The sequence below is a fragment of the Protopterus annectens genome, chromosome 13.part0 (assembly GCF_019279795.1).
Source record: "Protopterus annectens isolate FY-2018-M chromosome 13.part0, PAN1.0, whole genome shotgun sequence".
Classification (NCBI taxonomy): domain Eukaryota; kingdom Metazoa; phylum Chordata; order Ceratodontiformes; family Protopteridae; genus Protopterus; species Protopterus annectens.
Window position 1 is genome coordinate 606018239 of NC_056747.1, and position 17752 is coordinate 606035990.

General features: G+C 39.3%; 1 protein-coding gene across 1 annotated transcript in view; it reads right to left on the reverse strand.

The window, feature by feature from the left end:
- Positions 1 to 17752, reverse strand: part of GDPD1 (glycerophosphodiester phosphodiesterase domain containing 1) — a 1104740-nt gene that overhangs the window by 308095 nt on the left and 778893 nt on the right. The window contains exon 8 of the mRNA XM_044054272.1: positions 783 to 842. Coding sequence (XP_043910207.1) covers positions 783 to 842 — 60 coding nt within the window. The remainder of the gene's footprint in view (positions 1 to 782; positions 843 to 17752) is intronic.

Sequence of the window (17752 nt, forward strand, 5' to 3'; positions counted from 1 at the left end):
CCTGTTCAGTTAATGAGTTTTTGTTGGAGCATTTTGAAATGCCTTTATTTAGAAATTTTTAACCAGACTCAAAAGGGTCCTTGGTCATGCCCACCCACGTGGTTTATGCATGAATGAATGAAAAAAATACAGTGAAATTATTGTACTCTATGAATTCATGTCACTACTACAACAAGGCAGTTGTATATCCAGTACAGTAATGGTTTGTCTGCCTGTGATGCACATTATGTATATTCTGGTTCACTTTACAAAACAAAGATAACAGTGCATTAATCCAAAATATTATCAAAAAATTGAATTATTCATCTGAAGTCAAGTCCAGTGATGAGGAGCAATCACATGCATGGATCAAAAGTTAGGAAAGAAACTCTAAAATGCACTACACAGCATCTAGAACCTCACTGCAATACCTAACATAATTATTATTTTTTTCCAGAAAAATATGGCTTTGCCATGAAGTCTTGTGAGGTCAGTCTAGGAGGGTATGCTATTGTGATAGAATCTTCATCACAACCACTGTGATGGCATATGCTTAACACTCACCAATGCCCCACTTTGGACATATGAAAAGGAGACAACTCCATAATACTGTGTTCCAAGTACTAATAACCTGTGCAGAACATTTTATCATTTTATTTATGTTATTAGACAAGTGCAATCAACTTCTCGATACACTCAGAAAAAATATATTAAACATTAAAGCAACCACAGAGATCAACATGACATAAGAGTTTCTGATTTTAAAATGAAACATTTTCACATTTTTAAATAAAGCTACTTACGTATCAGCGAGCCATATAACAAATTTCTGACTTCTGGGAAGTTTCTCTGGATCTTTAAGCCTTGGAAAAACAATATAAAATATACTATTCATCACTTTATAATGACAATATCAACAAGTTATTAGGGTAATTCAGTAAAGAACATCAGATGCAATTCACTCATCAATCATCAGTATTATACTAGCTAAAGTGCTGCATCACTAAGTTGAAATAGGGTGATGTTCTCACTCACACTATTGCATACCTACTTTCTGTTATATTCAGATGTAATGCACTGTTTGTAAGACAGTAAAAGATAATGAAAACAGACCACAAAGAAAAAGGACCATCTCTGACCTTTCTGACAGCACCATTACAGATCACTTACAGTAATGAACATGTCCCAGTGTACATGCAAAGCTCAGAAATGCTTCCAACAGTATCCAATAAAAGTAAAAGCAGTAAAACTTTTTACCTTCTGTAAAATGCACAACTATAACTAAGCTTTTCAATATATCCTTCCTTTATGTTCATTATCTGACTGCAAGTACAGAACATCTTACTGTAAGCAGCATGCAATATTTCTAGGTTAATGCACTAAGATATCTAAAGGATAGGTCATTGTCACAATGTGCATCACTGGCTGATATTGACACTGACAAATGATTCACTCTGCTGGGTAGTCAAGTCATACAACACAAACCAAACCAGGAAATTAATTTAGAACTAGATGACAACTCTTGTGTTCATCTAAGCAACAAAGATGATTACCTGGAGAAGATGAACTTTAGAAAATCAGAGGTCGGGGCAAACGCAGTCTTAACTCTCAAACCTTCAGTGAAATGAGGGATAAAAACACTCAAGAGTATGACATACTGAGGTATACTAACTTTTCCAATACAATACTCTCAAGACCAGGGCAATGTGAAAACCATTTAATTACACATAATCATGTTATTTTGTATCTAAAAATATATATTTTTTCAATGAACTGGTGCCACATTTTTTGGGTGAGAAAAACACTGCAAACAGAGAATGAAGAACAAAGGAGTATCTAAGAAATAAAATAAAGACAAAGCTTACAACAAAAGGCAGATGGATGAAACATATATATGCGCATAAATATATAAAATATACAGAAGCACATGCATGTACACACACGCATGTGTCTTTAAATATATTATGAAAACTAAAAGAACAGCATCCCTGACACTCAGAAATTGTTGAAAAAAATGCCCCTGACATTTAGTTAAATGCACAGGAAAACACATACAATTTTTACAAGGGTCAAGCCCCCTGCCCCAGACTCTCTTCACCCTCTATTACGTGTATATAACAACTCCAATGTCACAAAACAGGGGAGAAAAGGGAAAACTCACTATGTTCCATGGTCACACATTATCATACCAAGTCCATTCCTGCACATTCGAAAAATGTGAACTGGTTCAAGAAACTAACTTAATTATATGACCCTAACTGCTGTTAGACAGCCTTTTTTATTTTACTTAATTCAAATCATACACAAAATCAAAGCTAAACTGACACAATGGATATGCCAGAGAAACTATGTTAACTGTGTCTGCTAAAATGCAGCCCAATGTACAGTTTGACAAAATAAATGTTAGCTCAAACAAACTGCAACACAATATACAGAAATATATATATATATATATATATATATATATATATATATATATATATATATATATATATATTACTGAATTATCAAACTCCAAATGCACTGAAACACAACTGATCGATGCCAGCATTTTAAAATTCAATATATAGCAAAACACAAAACATCTAAACCTAAAATGATTGCAAAAGGAAACATCGTTTCCTTTTATAATTGGATCACTAAAAACCACATAGTAGTAGTAGTCTGGAAAGGGTTTTTAAAAGGTAAAGTGCAGGGTAAAAATTGGCACTAGAGGTAGGGTTAAGGTTAAGATTAGTAGGTATTAGTAAGGTGGGAAAGAAGGCTTTGACTTTCCATAACACTGCCACTAATCTAGACAGCTCCGACATGCACACATGTAAACACACACCAACACAGTCACTACACTACAACAATGCCCTCACCTAACCCTACCTCACACACTGCCACACTCCTTAATGCATGGGAAATGTTAAACCTTTGCTGAACAGAACACTTAATCACATTTCAGTCATTCACTCTGTAGACAAGCAACTGACAGAAGTGAATAACACCTACGTGTGTGTGTTTATTTATATACACATACATACACACAAATGTGTCTGTTTCTAAACACATATGTGTGTGTGTGTGTGTGTGTGTGTGTGTGTGTGTGTGTGTGTGTGTGTGTGTGTGCGTGTGTGCGCGTGTGTGTGTGTGTGTGTGTGTGTGTGCGTGCATGTAGATATACACCAAGGTAGAACTTCATGCCCATAAACTACTAACCAGACATTCCACAGAAATGTAAAATTCCCTCTAAAGTTCATTCTACAGACATGATAGGTAAATTAGTCCTTCATTAGCAACTTCGTTTTCTCGGTTACATTTGCCCCTCATACCTACAACCATCTGATCATCCATTCATTCTCCATTACACCCTGAGTGCTAGGGTGCAAGCTGACTGGCTGAGCTGCTGTCATCCATGTAGCTATGAAAGCTGGATGCTTTTTCTCCCTAGCCTACATGCTATGTTCTGTAGACTCCCACAGTGCCACCATGTGGCATGCACGTGATCATGTGCATCTGCCCAATTTGGTTACATGCTGCATCTCCTGCCTCAGCTAGAAGCCAGTCGTGCAGTAGGTCAGGCTGCCTCTCTTCCCTCCAGGAAAGATGAAGTAGTGCTAGGACCTTGGCACGCACCAACCCATGCCAGCTCCTCTACTTCTCAGTTTGTTAATCAACGTATAGCCATCTGTGTCAAAGTCAAGGCTCCACCCCTCTACTCCATACTGCTTCCCTTCATTAGGAAATGTAAGCAGTCAGGGATTAATAAGATGCTAACTGCTTTTAGATAACCTTTTTATTGTAATTAATTTTGATGACACAATCAAAGGAAAGCTGACACAAGGCATTCACAGGAAAAACTGCATTACACTATGTCTGCTAAAATACAAAAATTCTAAATGTAATCTCACAGCATAAAAACACGCTCACAGACACACACAAACATGCACATGCTTTGTTTATACTATTTTACACAGCATCTGCTAAAATATAGTACTTTGTTCAATGCACTTATGAAGGGGGGATTTGTTGTGTTTTCACTTTTAAACAGCTAAAAATGCAAACATGAACAACATATAGCCTAACACAAGCTGACACCCAGAACAAACAGGAGAGACAGTGTTGCCCTGTATGAGATGAAAAGCTAACACGTTAACATCCTAATCATACTAACAGAAAGGACACACAGTATACACAGTCAAAATCGGAACTGCACTTTTCATTTTTAGTCACTAAAATTAATCAGTAAACGTGTTACATATATTTTTTTTTTACATAATATTTTCCTCTTACTTCTGATACGCATAAACCAGAAAGGTCTTTATTTCAGTTAAAAACATTAGGTGTCCTTTAGTTTTGAACACTGAACTCCTGCTATGCAGAATGCTAGCTTAAAATCTTTGGGAGCTAGGATCAAGACTCTTCATTTATTATTTAAGAAGATCTCAACCATATCTCAATTAGAGAATGAGGTTAGGGATACATGAAGGAGGTCATGCTTGAGCTACAAGTACAGTTTGGGAATCGGCTCTATTTGCCTCTGGACAAAAATAAAGACCCTGGGATTTAGAAATAAAGGCTGCTGCTGAGTAAACTGCTTATCACACGTAGATGCAGTTTACATGGTCACATAAAATGAGATTCAGAGACAAGTTTATCCACAATAAGAAAATCTTCATCACTGAATAATTTCCTCAGTTTAATATTACTCCACTAGAATGCACTCATGAACACACTCATCAATTCATCTATATATGTCTATGTACACATATATATATATGGAATCACTACATAATCTCGAATGTTTGAAATAACGAATTTCAAAAGCTTGAGACTATATAGCTGAAACCACTAAATACCGAAAATACACAAGCGTGAAATTTAAAATCCCGAATGTATAACACACATACAGTACACACATACACACAGCATCTCCCCACAATCAAACATATTATCCTACACTACAGATAAGCCCCCCATGTGGGGGGCTGCCCCACCCCCCCCACACCCTACTTTAATAATCTACCTCAAAGATCGCACAGACACATAAGGGAAACACACCCACACATGTTACAGTCCCTCACACACACACATCACAGTCACAACACACACTAAAGCCCCTCACAAACAAACTTACACACACATACTTACCTGAACCACAACACTAGAAGTGCTAATTCAATATCTCTGAACATCGGGATTTTGAATTTCGCGCTTCTGGTCTTTCGGTATTCCGGGTTTCGACTATATAGTCTTGAGCTTTTAAAATTCGGTATTTCAAACGTTCAAGATTATGTTGTGATCCCATACATATATATATATGTATATATATATATATATATATATATATATGTGCGTGTGTGTGTCTATATATACATATATATAGACACAGACACACACACACACACACACACACACACACACACACACACACACACACACACACCCTAAATATGACACTCCTCCACTTGAATGCTCTCACAAGCATTCATACATTCACACACACATGCACATGAAACACACTCTCTCTCTCTCGGTCTCCTACCTAATCCCCATACTATGACAATCCAGTTAGGCAGGCGCACACACTTCTTCAGTGTAACACTCCTCCACTAGAATGCACTCATGAACACACTCACCTAGTCATCTATATATGTATATATATATATACACACACACACACACAAACACAAACACACACTCTCTCAGTCTCCTACCTAATCCCCATACTATGACAATCCAGGGAGGCAGACACAGACACACACACACAGACACAGACACAGACACACACACAGACACAGACACACGCACACACACACACACACACACAGACACACACAGACACACACACACACACACACACACACACACACACTACTTTCTCTCTTGAAATTCACTAAACTTACCTGCAACATGGTCTCTCCCACTGAATATAATAGGGGAACAGAGCATTTTGGTTGAGTTAATTATGGCTGGCCAAAACAATTTATGCAGCTGAGTGATTCTCTGAATTGCTTGACTGTAAATCCATGCCTCCCTGTAATATAGTGTAACCATCAGCACAGTCCACCATATCAATTCTTCCAACCATGTATAATCACTGTGGTGGGGTCTCTCTCTGAATTACAAAGGGTTACCACAAGGAGTTGGCCACGCATATTACTGCTTAATGTTAATGGTAACCATTTCTGAATCCCACTGAGAGGTTTTTACAACAAGCCTTACATTTATTTATTTATTTACATTTGTTGACCGGGAGTGTCTGACTGGACGTAGGTCCATTGTCAGCAGAGGCCCGGGGAGAAAAGCTCCACAGTTAAAATAAACAGACAGTAGTTACATTGGATTACATAGCGATTAACAATTTAACATAGCAATTAATTACAAACATATTCACAGATGAAGAACACAGTACATCAGTTGACAACTAGAATCTTTATCTGCGAAGTACATAACAGACATTAACAAATGTTACAATAAGACATTCCTGCTGTATAATAAGTACTAGGCTTATGAGCATCTGAGCTTGCTATAATCAACGTAGTTAGTGGGGTGGTAAGAAAGGTAGTGGTTGGATGGGGTGGGTGATATTAGTGTGTGAGTTGCAAGGGAATAGCCAGCATGTTTTTAGGTGCGCTTTTAGTAAAGTTTTGAAGTGGGTGCATGATGGTACGGAGGTAATTGTGGGTGGGAGAGAGTTCCATAATTTGGCTATGGCGCAAGAGAATAGTGCTTCACCAGCAGAGTTATTGGCTTTAGTGATCTGCAAGTGATTTTTGTTGCTGGATCGTAGTGGTCTGGTGGTGCGATAGGGTTGGAGTAGATTGGCAAACTTTGTTAATGTTAAGCTTAAAAAAATGTGGTTGAAGAGAAGGCAGATTTTGAAAGACTCATGGGACTTCCTAAGGGAAGTAAAGGATGAATTATGGAGTGATGAAATAAAATTCGTAGCAATAGATGCCGTTGATTTGTTTTCCAGCATCATACACAATGAAGGGATGAAAATGCTGGAAGAAATGATTTTTGAAGACGGAGAACTCACTAGAAATGAGCAGATAGTGTGCTTGAATTTAGCTGACTTCGTACATGCTTTTTAAAATACTATTAACCCAGCTTATTTTTTGAACTGCAAGGCTGTACTGAGTTCTTTGCTGTGGTACCTGACTTTGTCTTGGTTTAAAGTTTATCTGCTGGGTGCCAGTTTGAGTTTCTTGGAATCTTATGCAGTCTTATGTACTCTTCTTTCTAGGTAGCTGAAGTTACTTAACTGCTTTTTAAGCTCTACATCTGATTCATGTAACACCATGTCAGGGTTGTCCCCTTCCTTACCTTTTACACGTTATAATATACCCTACATCCCTACAGGCATCAATACCACACTGTTCAGGTGGCTGCATGTACTGTAGCTCAATCTGTGAAACTTACACTGGTGCATGCAATCAGTCAGCATTACCCTAGTATTCCATTACGTGTTGCTCCTTATTTCACATACTGAACTCTGTAAGGTCATGTTTCTAAATTTCCCAGTTGGTTATGGTTTACATATGCTTTCAGGTATACACAATACTAGACTTTGATGAAGACAGTTGCCTGCTTGCAGCATCTGAATTGCCTAGACGCATTTTAGTCTAATTCTGGTGGCTGTCAAAATAGCAATTACTAGAAAATCAAAATCAAAATCTAAGCCAACTATACTTCAGGTAGTGAATATTGCAACAGAGATAAAACAGGAAGTGGGATCTTTATAAAAGGGTAGGAGTAAATTACATAGAAAAAAAAATGGAAATTGTGGGAACAATCCATGCAGAAAAATGAAATGGGAGAGGAATGAGATTTAAAAGAAGGTAGGAATTTAATAATTTATGCAATATTAATTAGATTATATAATATATAACAACATATGCAATGTATAATGTTTGTAAAGTCGAACTTGTTAATAAGGTTTGATTATTTTTATATAAATGTAACTTTACCCAAGTCTCAAGTGATCATTCAATAAAGGCGTTAAAAAAAACACGGTTGCCTGCTTTGTTATGCACTTTGAGTTGAATGGTATTTGCCTTAACTGACATGGGATGTCAAAGGCTGTTGTATTTATATGATTTTTTTTTTTTTAAAGAAACATCTTTATTGAATTATTACTTATGGCATATTCAGTCTTACATTTATATAAATGAAAACAAACCATAGTGACAAATTTTCAACTGCAAACCTTACACATCACATATTATCTTTTACAGTCACTGTCATTCGATCACTACATAGCACATTCAGTTCTTGCCTTCCCTTAAACCTCATTCCTCCAAAACACCATTCTGCAGGTATTGTTCTCACAGTTCCCATTTTTTTCTACGTAATTTGCTCCTACCCTTTTCTAAAGCTCCCACTTCCAGTTCTGTTATCACTGTTACTATACTTACTACTTCTAGTACATCTGGTTTAGACTTTGATCTCAATTTTCTAATAACTACATTTTGGCAGCAATCGAAATTAAACTCGGCAAGGCCTTACTATGTCTAGGCAATTCAGATTCTATATCACAGATCAAAGAAATAATGTCCTTAGTTACATCAATTTGCTCACACAATATTTCGGGCAGAGTAGTTTGCAGGGAATTTTTAAAGTTTGCCAAATCATTACATTCCCTGAAAATATGTTCCCAATTACCTCTTCCTCCCCCATCACACCTCCAATATTTGTAATCTACCTACGGATATCTGCCTGGGTTATAAAAAAACCTATGCAAACATACTACATTTTCTAGACCTTGTTGCATATTATGAGTCATGCATATATCCTCCCATTGTTTCTTTGTGAAATGCTGATACAATTTCTCTTCCCAATTCATTCTAACCTCTTCTGATTGATTCCTAAAGTTATCATGCAATATTTTACATGCCCTACTAATTACCCCTTTTTAACAGCAGCTTCTGTTCTAGTTCTATTACAAATTCCAGCAGTGTTGGTCTTTCACTTAGGAACCACCCATTCCTTTCTCTTTGCCTATACTCTGATATCAATCCTTGTTATGGAAGGCAATCTCAAGCCTGCAGTCCAAATGTATTACTGGCAGCTTCCCATTCTGTTACCTTTCCCTCTCGAATTACTTCCTCCCAGTACCTTGGTTCCTTTGCCAGTTTCTCAAGTAAATTCTAGCCACCTCTTGCCTAGTCTCTGTGCCCCTAAGTGCATTCATCCCTATTGGCAGAATCTCTTTTCTCCATTCCCTGTGTTGGCTTAGTCATAACACAATTTTCTGCTACTTAATGAATATAATATTCTATATGGTTATCATTACTCCCTTTAAGGATCTGCATCTAAAAATACCACTCTGCTTATTTCTTGAGCTTTCCTTCAGTTTCATCATCATCCCTTTCCTCTTGAATTATAGCCTTCTGTTTATGCTATGTACAGAAGCCTTAACTGGTTAGCTCTGAAATACCCCTTCAAATCAGGTAGCCCCAAATCACCTTGTTCTATTGGTAGGACCAACTTATCCCACTTTATTCTTGCCCTCTTCCCCTCCCAGATAAAATCTTTCAACGCTTTATTAATTATCCAAATATTTTCCTCTAATTGATAAAATATGCTTGACCAGTGTAGAAAACTAAAAGGACTAAAATATTTTCACTGCTTGTACCTTGCTATCTATAATCCATATCCATAAACAGAGCTTCCAGTTCCTCAGTTTTTGCATTACTTTTTGTTTAGTCTCTTCCCACATATCCTTAGCTGCCATAACTGCATCCTTTTTAACTCATACTCCTAAGTACTTAATTTTATCATGTCCCCATAAACATAGGAATTGCTGAACTATTTCCTGTGTAGGTACATATTTCACAGCCATTGCCTTTGTTTTATGTTCATTAATTTTGCATCCTGAAAAGACCTGAATCTGTCTCAGAATGTGCAACAACACTGCCAATTATATCACTGAATTTTTAAGTCCCTTATTTTCTTTGTAAATGGCTCCAAATAAAATGCAAATAATCTGGTTCCTCCATTCAAACAGAACTTATCAGAGATGAACATCTCCACTTTAATTTTTACCTAATTAACCCTATTCTTGTGTCAGAGATTGCAAATGCGTCTATTGCGTTACTCATAAAATCCCAGTTTACTCTGTTGAATACTTTCTCTGAATTAATACCAAACAACAATGGTGTTTTCTTACATTCTGCTTCTCTCTCTGGACAATTATTGTGCTATTAATGTTGTCAAATCTTTGCCTCCCCCCCACAAAACCAAAATGATTCATATCTATCAATTGTGGCATCAGCACTGCCATTCTTTTAACCACTACATACAGAAAAAATATATGATCATGGTTTAGAATCAAAACGAGCCTATATAAAGGTGGATCTGAAGGGTGTTTACTATCTTTAAGTATTACAGCCACCACAACTTTATTCCAGCATGTTGGTGGTTCTCCTCCTTTTAAAATATGGCTAAACAAAATCTTCCCGATGTTTATCACTTTCTTCTCTCCTAGTTTCCAAATTTCCACAGGAATATCATCTATTCCTGGAGACTTCCCTATAGATTGGTTATGTATCACCATTTTTATCTCATCTCCTCCTATCCTGTTAGTAATTGAACTTTGTCTAACTCTAACCTTGGCATATTTAATTTTCCATAAACATTTCCATTTGAACTTATTCTTGATTTCCACGTCTCTGTTTTATACAAATTCTCATAAAATTTCCAAAATATTGTTAATACCTCTACAGGATCTCTGGTTACTTTCCTTGTTATGCGCTCCCTTAGCTTGGCAGCAACCCTTTTTACTTTCTGTTGCCTGAGCCATTGTACAAAAAGCCTTGGTGTTCTGGCGTTATCATAAAAACAGTTGCTTAACAGTAATCTTTCTAAACTCAAGCACATTATCCAGGTACGCCCTTATTTTCTCTTGAGTAGTCTGCATTTGCGCCTCTTCTTGTTGTGTGATATTCCCCTTATTCTAAAACACTTTAATCTTTGTCAGTCCCTCAAAATAATTCTTATTACTTCTTAACCATATCTCTTTTTCTTTTATTTCTACCCTACTTTTAAACTCCACTTTCTATTCAGCATATTCCCAGAAATTTCTATCTTCCTAATAACTTGCAAATAATTTCCAATGCCCATTTCTTAAATTCCTCTCTGTTTAGGCGAGGAAGTGCCAGTGTCTCATTTTTATTTCATTACCCTGCATTTTCACTTTAGTTACTATTGGCATGTAATATGAAATAGTTGCTGGAAACTTTGAATTAAATGCGCATGTTCCTGTGAAACGCAATTTCTGTCTAGCCTAGCTCAGTTTTATACCTTGCAGAATAATATGTAAATTCTCTCTGAACTCCTACTTCATCCATTTTTCACAAATGTGGTTCACGTTTTGTAGTCCCAGAAATATTCAATAATGTCCAATTTCCTGTTGATCTCCTCTCAGCTCCAGTCTCTGGTTCATTTCCAACATAGTCCTGGTTCTTCTAGTCAACTCCTGTGCTTTTCACTGTCTCTCAAGCATTTTGCTTTGGAACAGTTTCACTGGCATAGTCTCTCTAGGAGCTTTATCAAATGGATAAGAAAGTCCACTTCTGCTTGATAGCTCACATTTTGTTGGATAAACACTTGTATTCCTTCATTTGCATGATCTGCATCAAAGGTGACTTTGAACCTCTGGGAAAAAGTATTCTGAAGCTATCTGGATACAGCATCTTGAATCTCACACCTGCTTCTCGACATTCCCCGATTGCTGGAATAAATTTACTCTTCTGCCTGGTGTAAACTGAGTATCATTTTCCACAAACACTCTATTGTCTCCAACTTTTAGTAGTTTGTCCTTCTGAAACAGTTTTTGTCAGAATCAATTCTTTCTGCTGGTAGGATTGCATCTTTACTATTAGAGGTCTTGGCCGCTTTCTCATGGCCTAGTTTGGAGCATACAGTTTGTGCTTTCATAAAATTAATACAGTCTGTTCTTTCCAGTTTCACAGGTGCAGCAGAAAATCTCAGGTTTCCCTACATGCTTTGTCCTCTAATTCTACCATTTTTTGAAACATCTGGATGATCACTGTAACACATGCCAAGGTAACTTCATGCATAATATGGGTAGATACTTTTCACAAACTCAGCCCTGTATTACTATTGTTTATTTTTATTTTCAGTAGTAAGTCATCCAACCCACTGCTAGCTCCATGGACTATATGCACAAAATTCTGTGTTTCAAAAATAATTGGTCTGACAGTGCCATGCTGTACAGAAATCCAGTGTTGGCAAAAACACCTGATCTTAATCTTTTCAGCAACATTAACAGAACATGTTGGTGGGTTAGATATGTATCACAGAGAATAGAGCTTCTTTGGAATCTTCTTCCTTTCCACATAAAGAAAATTATTGGATGTATGGATAGGAAACCATTCCTTCACCCCTGGTTTACCATTCTTGTCCCTTACGGATAGGGGAAATATTTAAATGTTTTGCCTGGTTCTGGGTTATTCTTACATAACTTACAATGACTAAAAACTTCATAGGAATGCAAGTCTAGGTTTCTAAAAAGCCTCATGGATCAAAAGCCAAGTACCTATGAACCTATAAACACTAATAGATTATCACACAACAGTCTATATTATAGAGAATAGCTGTGGTGGTGGTGCTGCGGTAGCGTTGTCGCCTCACAGTAAGACATTGTCCTGTTCGATTCTCAGCTAGAGCGTCTTCTGTGTGGAGACATGCGTGAATAGGCGTGCCTTCGTTGAAGGTTGTGCGTCAGGGCTGGCAACTTGGCACGTAAAAATCTACTGCCAATCATTAGCGGACCAGAGTTCCACTGCGGCGACCCCTAACCGGGAAAAGCCGAAAGACTCAGTCAGTCAATCTATATTATAGAGAATACCACGTGAGTTCCCATAAAAAGTACAGTTTTGTACCTACCATAAATGTAGATGTTCGAAGATCCACATTGCTGCAGTCCTTACACTTGGGTAGTCCGCTGTCCTCGGTCGGCCCGAATATCAAAGTATTAGGCTGACGTCGGTCAAGGCGCTTAAGACTGACATCAGGACGTCAGGGTACAAATGCGCATGACCGACGTCATATCCTCAGTCTTTTCTTGACCCAGATGTCAGAAGACCCTAAAAAGAAAGGTCAAAACCAAAAGACAGCAAAAAACAACCAACCACCCTTGCACTAAACATATGTACAATATATACAATATCCACAATATTCACAACCCAAACCACACAACCGCCTCTAACTACAGAGGGGAAGGAGGGAGGTAATTGGACTGCAGCAATGTGGATCTTGAACATCTACATTTATGGTAGGTACAAAACTGTACTATGTTCTTCATCTCACATTGCTGCAGTCCTTACACTTGGGTAGAATCCCAAAGCAGAGGTAAGGGAGGATGGCAAAACTATAAAGCAGTAGGAGCTGCCAAAATGCCCTGTAAAATTGCAGTGGCAAAACCAGCCCTAGATTTAGACTAAAGTGGAAGGTGGTAATGCTTAGAGAAAGTATGCACTGAACTCCAAGTAGCTGCCTCCAAAATATCTTTAGTTGCCACCCCTTAAAAAAGCTGTAGAAGTGGCAGTAGCCCTAGTGGAATGAGGCCTAATCCCAGCTGGAATCTCCTTACCATGATGGGAATAACAGAAAGCAATACAAAACCCAATCCACTTAGAAATAGTTTGTTTTGACACAGGCTTGCCCTGAGAACCCAAAGCAAATGAAACAAATAACTGCTGAGACTGCCTGAACCCTTTAGTTCTGCTCAAATAATATCGCAACTGCCTGTGTATATCCAAAGTGTGCAAAATCTTTTCCCCTTTATTTTGGGGTTTGCATAAAAAGTAGGCAAATGAATAGTTTGGTTTAAAGCCACACTAGAAACCACTTTAGGCATAAAGGAAGGATTAGTACGCAAAGATACCCTATCCTTATGGAAAATTAAGAAAGGCTCAACCGCCATAAGGGCCTGTAATTCAGAAACCCTTCTCGCAGAGGTAATGGCCAACAAAAAGCAGTCTTCCATGATAAATATTTCAACTCGGCAGTAGCTGCAGGCTCAAAAGGTTGTAGAGTGAGTTTCTCCAACACAAAATTGAGATCCCAAGCAGGAGTAGGAGCTCTACGTGGGGGTCTTATATTCTTTGCCCTCTAAGGAATTGTTTAAACAAAGGATGAGAAAACAATGGTGGGTCACAGTCATAGTGAGCAGAAATTGCTGCAGCATGAACCTTAATAGAAGAGAAGGACAAACCTTTGTCCAGTAACTCAGTAAGATATTGAAGAGCCACACTTAAATTAGGCTTAGAAACATCAAATTCCTTTGCTGTACTCCAAAATAAAAATCTCTTCCATTTATCTGCGTACACTTTCCTTGTACTAGGCCTTCTGGCCTCCAAAATAACATTCAAAACTTGCTGTGGAAGCTGAGACCCTCCAGGGTTTAAAACAGAATATGCCAGGCTGTTAGGTGAAGAGAGTGAAGTTTGACATTGAGTGAATGACTGTTCTCCTGAGACAGCAGGTGTGGAATCGAAGGCAAAGGCCATGGAGGCTCCCGTACCAGACTTCTCAGTAATGGGTACCAGTGCTGTCGAGGCCAATCTGGAGCTATTAAAATCATCCTTGGCTTGTCCTGTCTGACCTTCAGGAGTACCTTTGGGATGAGAGGCAGAGGAGGAAAGGCATACACATGAAGATTGCTCCAATTGAATGAAAGAGCATCCACTTTCCAAGCTGTGGGATGAAACCTTTTTGTGCAAAACTTTGGCAGCTGGTAGTTTAGTGGAGAAGCGAACATATCTATGTCTGGAGTTCCCCATAACACTGTCAATTTCTGAAATACATGAGGATCCAATTTCCACTCGTGGGGATCCATAATTTGTCTGCTCAACACATCTGCTAAGGAGTTCTGTGCTCCCGGCAGAAACCTTGCCTGAAGATTTAGCTGTAAACTGAGAGCAGTCTCCCACAAAATCATTGCTTGTCTGCATAGAGGATAAGAATGTGTTCCCCCTTGCTTGTTGATGTACCACATGACAGTTGTGTTGTCTGTTAGAACCAACACCTGCCCTGGAAGAAGTAAATCCTTGAAAGCTATTAATGCAAATTGGACTGCTAACATCTCCTTCAAGTTGATATGTAGATGTTGAAGTCTGGCAGGCCACGTGTCTTGTACCCATTTTCCATTTAGATGAGCTCCCCAAGCTTTGTCTGAGGCATCTGTCGTTAGAATCTGACTCGTCTCTGGCCGGGTCACAGAGAGTCCCTTGTTTAGGTGACATTCCTGAGCCCACCACAAAAATTCCTTTTGAATGCAAGGTATTATCTGAATGACAGTGTCCATATCTTGGCAGTGCTGTGTCCATACATTTTTGAGATACCATTGTAGCTTCCTCATATGCAGTTTGGCATTGGGAAGCACCAGAATACAAGATGCCATGAACCCCAAGGCTTGAAGGACTGTCCTTGCAGTCAGCCTGGACTGATGAGACAATTGATGGAAGTAAAGAGAAAGATTCTTTTGTTTGTCCAGGGTCAAAAAGGCCATCTGGGATGCTGTATTCAGTCTCACACCCAGAAAGCACATGTCCTGAGAGGGTACTAGACTGGACTTTATTTCGTTCACAGAATACCCCAGGCATCTTAGCACTGCTATCACATATTGTAAATGATGAAGAAGTTCGTCCTTTCCTTGGGCCAGAATCAGGCAATCGTCCAAATAAGGATAGATCTGTATTCCTCTTAGCCTGAAGAAAGCTATCACTGGAGCCAGAACCTTCGTGAACACTCTGGGCGCAGTAGATAAGCCAAAGGGCAATGCAGAGAACTGATAATGAGAAGTCCCAGCCAGAAACGCAGATACTTCCTGCAACTTAGCCTGATAGGAACATGAAGGTAAGCCTCCTTGAGATCCAGAGTCACCATCCAGTGATCTTTGCCCAGCAGAGGTAAAAGCTGTTGTAACGTCAACATTTTGAACTTGGGAATGTCCAGATAAGTGTTGAGGATAGATAAATCCAAAATTGGTCTCCACGTGTTCCCCTTTTTGGTACTAGGAACAGGCGAGAATAAAATCCTAGGCCCACTTCTGGCAGAGGGACCGGTTGTATGGCCCCTATTTGAAGCAGCAGAGAAATTTGTTTGTGAGCCTCTAGTCTTTGCTGAGGAGGAACGTCCGGCATGCCTTTGAAAGGAGGCAAGGTATGGAAATAAAACTTGTAACCTTGGTGTATGATATCCAATACCCATCTGTCTTGGGTAATCAAACTCCAATTTTCCTTGAAGAGTGCCAACCTTCCTCCCAAAGGTGCTGCCAGGCAAGAAGGATCTGGCAGCTGAAAAGGTAGGTCATTGGGCTTGTTTACGAAAGGACTGGCCCTGCCCTCACCGAAGATTGTGCAGGTGAACTCCCTGTTCTAGGTCTGAAGGAGCTCTGAGCTCTGCCCCTACCACGTCTAGATCTACCCCTAGACTGTGAATCATAAGAAGGGTCGTCCACCCCTTAGCAGGCCAATTCCTACTAAACTTCGGAGGCTGAACTTGCAAAAATCTTTAACAGCCTGCATAGACTTAGCCTTGTCTTCCATTTTCTTCAAGACTGACTCCACAGGTGAACCAAACAACACATCAGACTGTAAAGGAGCATCCAAAATCCTTGTCTTAACATGGTCAGATAAATTCTGATCCCTCAGCCAGGCGTGCCTGCGAAGAACTGACCCAGTGGCAGCCACCCTAGACGAGGCCTGTACAGCATCAAAACCACATTGTAAAGAATGCTTACCCACCTGTTCAGAGACATGTACCAAATCTTGTAATTCTTTACACTCAATGCCTTCCGCCAGAGCATCTACCTTAGACTTCAATTGAGAAAGAAGATAGTTTTGATATTTCAACATGTGAAACTGGCAATTCAAAGCCCTCATAGCTAAGGTGGAAGAAGTATAGACTTTTTTTTCCCACCTATCCAAAGCTCTGGCCTCTTTTTCTGGAGGAACCGGATTTTTACAACAGAGGCCTTGACACCCTTAGGTCCCTGACTAACAGTTTCTGGGTCCGCCCTAGGACTCTTATAAAGATATTTATGAGCCTCAGGCACCCTGTAATACCTATCCGGTTTAACAGGAGCAGGAGGCAAAGAATCAGGATTAAGTGAAGCCTCTGCAAACACATCTTCCACAACATCCAGAACAGGTGGTATAGCCAAAGGCCTATGCTGGGGTAAAAGCAAAATTCCCTAAGCCTTTTCCTGGAATCAGAGAAGTCCTGACCTTCCCACTTAAAATGTTCCCTCATGGAATGAAGAGTCTCTGAAAAGAAAAATCCTCTGGAGGAGAAGCAGAAGGAGTAGAATCATCTGCATCAGAATCAGAATAAGGAGAGTACTCCTGCAAGTCTTCAGCCGAAGACTCTGAAACATCCAAGCCTGCTCAAAACTCCCCAACTCTGGTTCCACCCTAGGCCTCTTATCAGGAGGGGCAAAGAACCTCTAATCAAAGTAATTAAATCTTCTGCCATTTTAAGCATGTGCTTCTTGGGCACAGATCCTGTTGAACTAGGAGTGACACCAACAGAAGCTAAACCTGGCCTGCCTCTGGGAGAAGCCTTGGAAACAGAAGGAGAGGGCCTAACCACCCTAGGAAGGGAGGGGAGTACAGTAACCTGAGAAGCCCCTTCAGCCTGACCTGCCTCCTGAGAGGCCACATCCTGCAATATCAAAGTCTCCCCCTGGGACTCCAGAGAAGCCTCCGGCGGAACCACCGGTTCCACTGGCGCCTCTAAAGAACCGGCGTCCGGT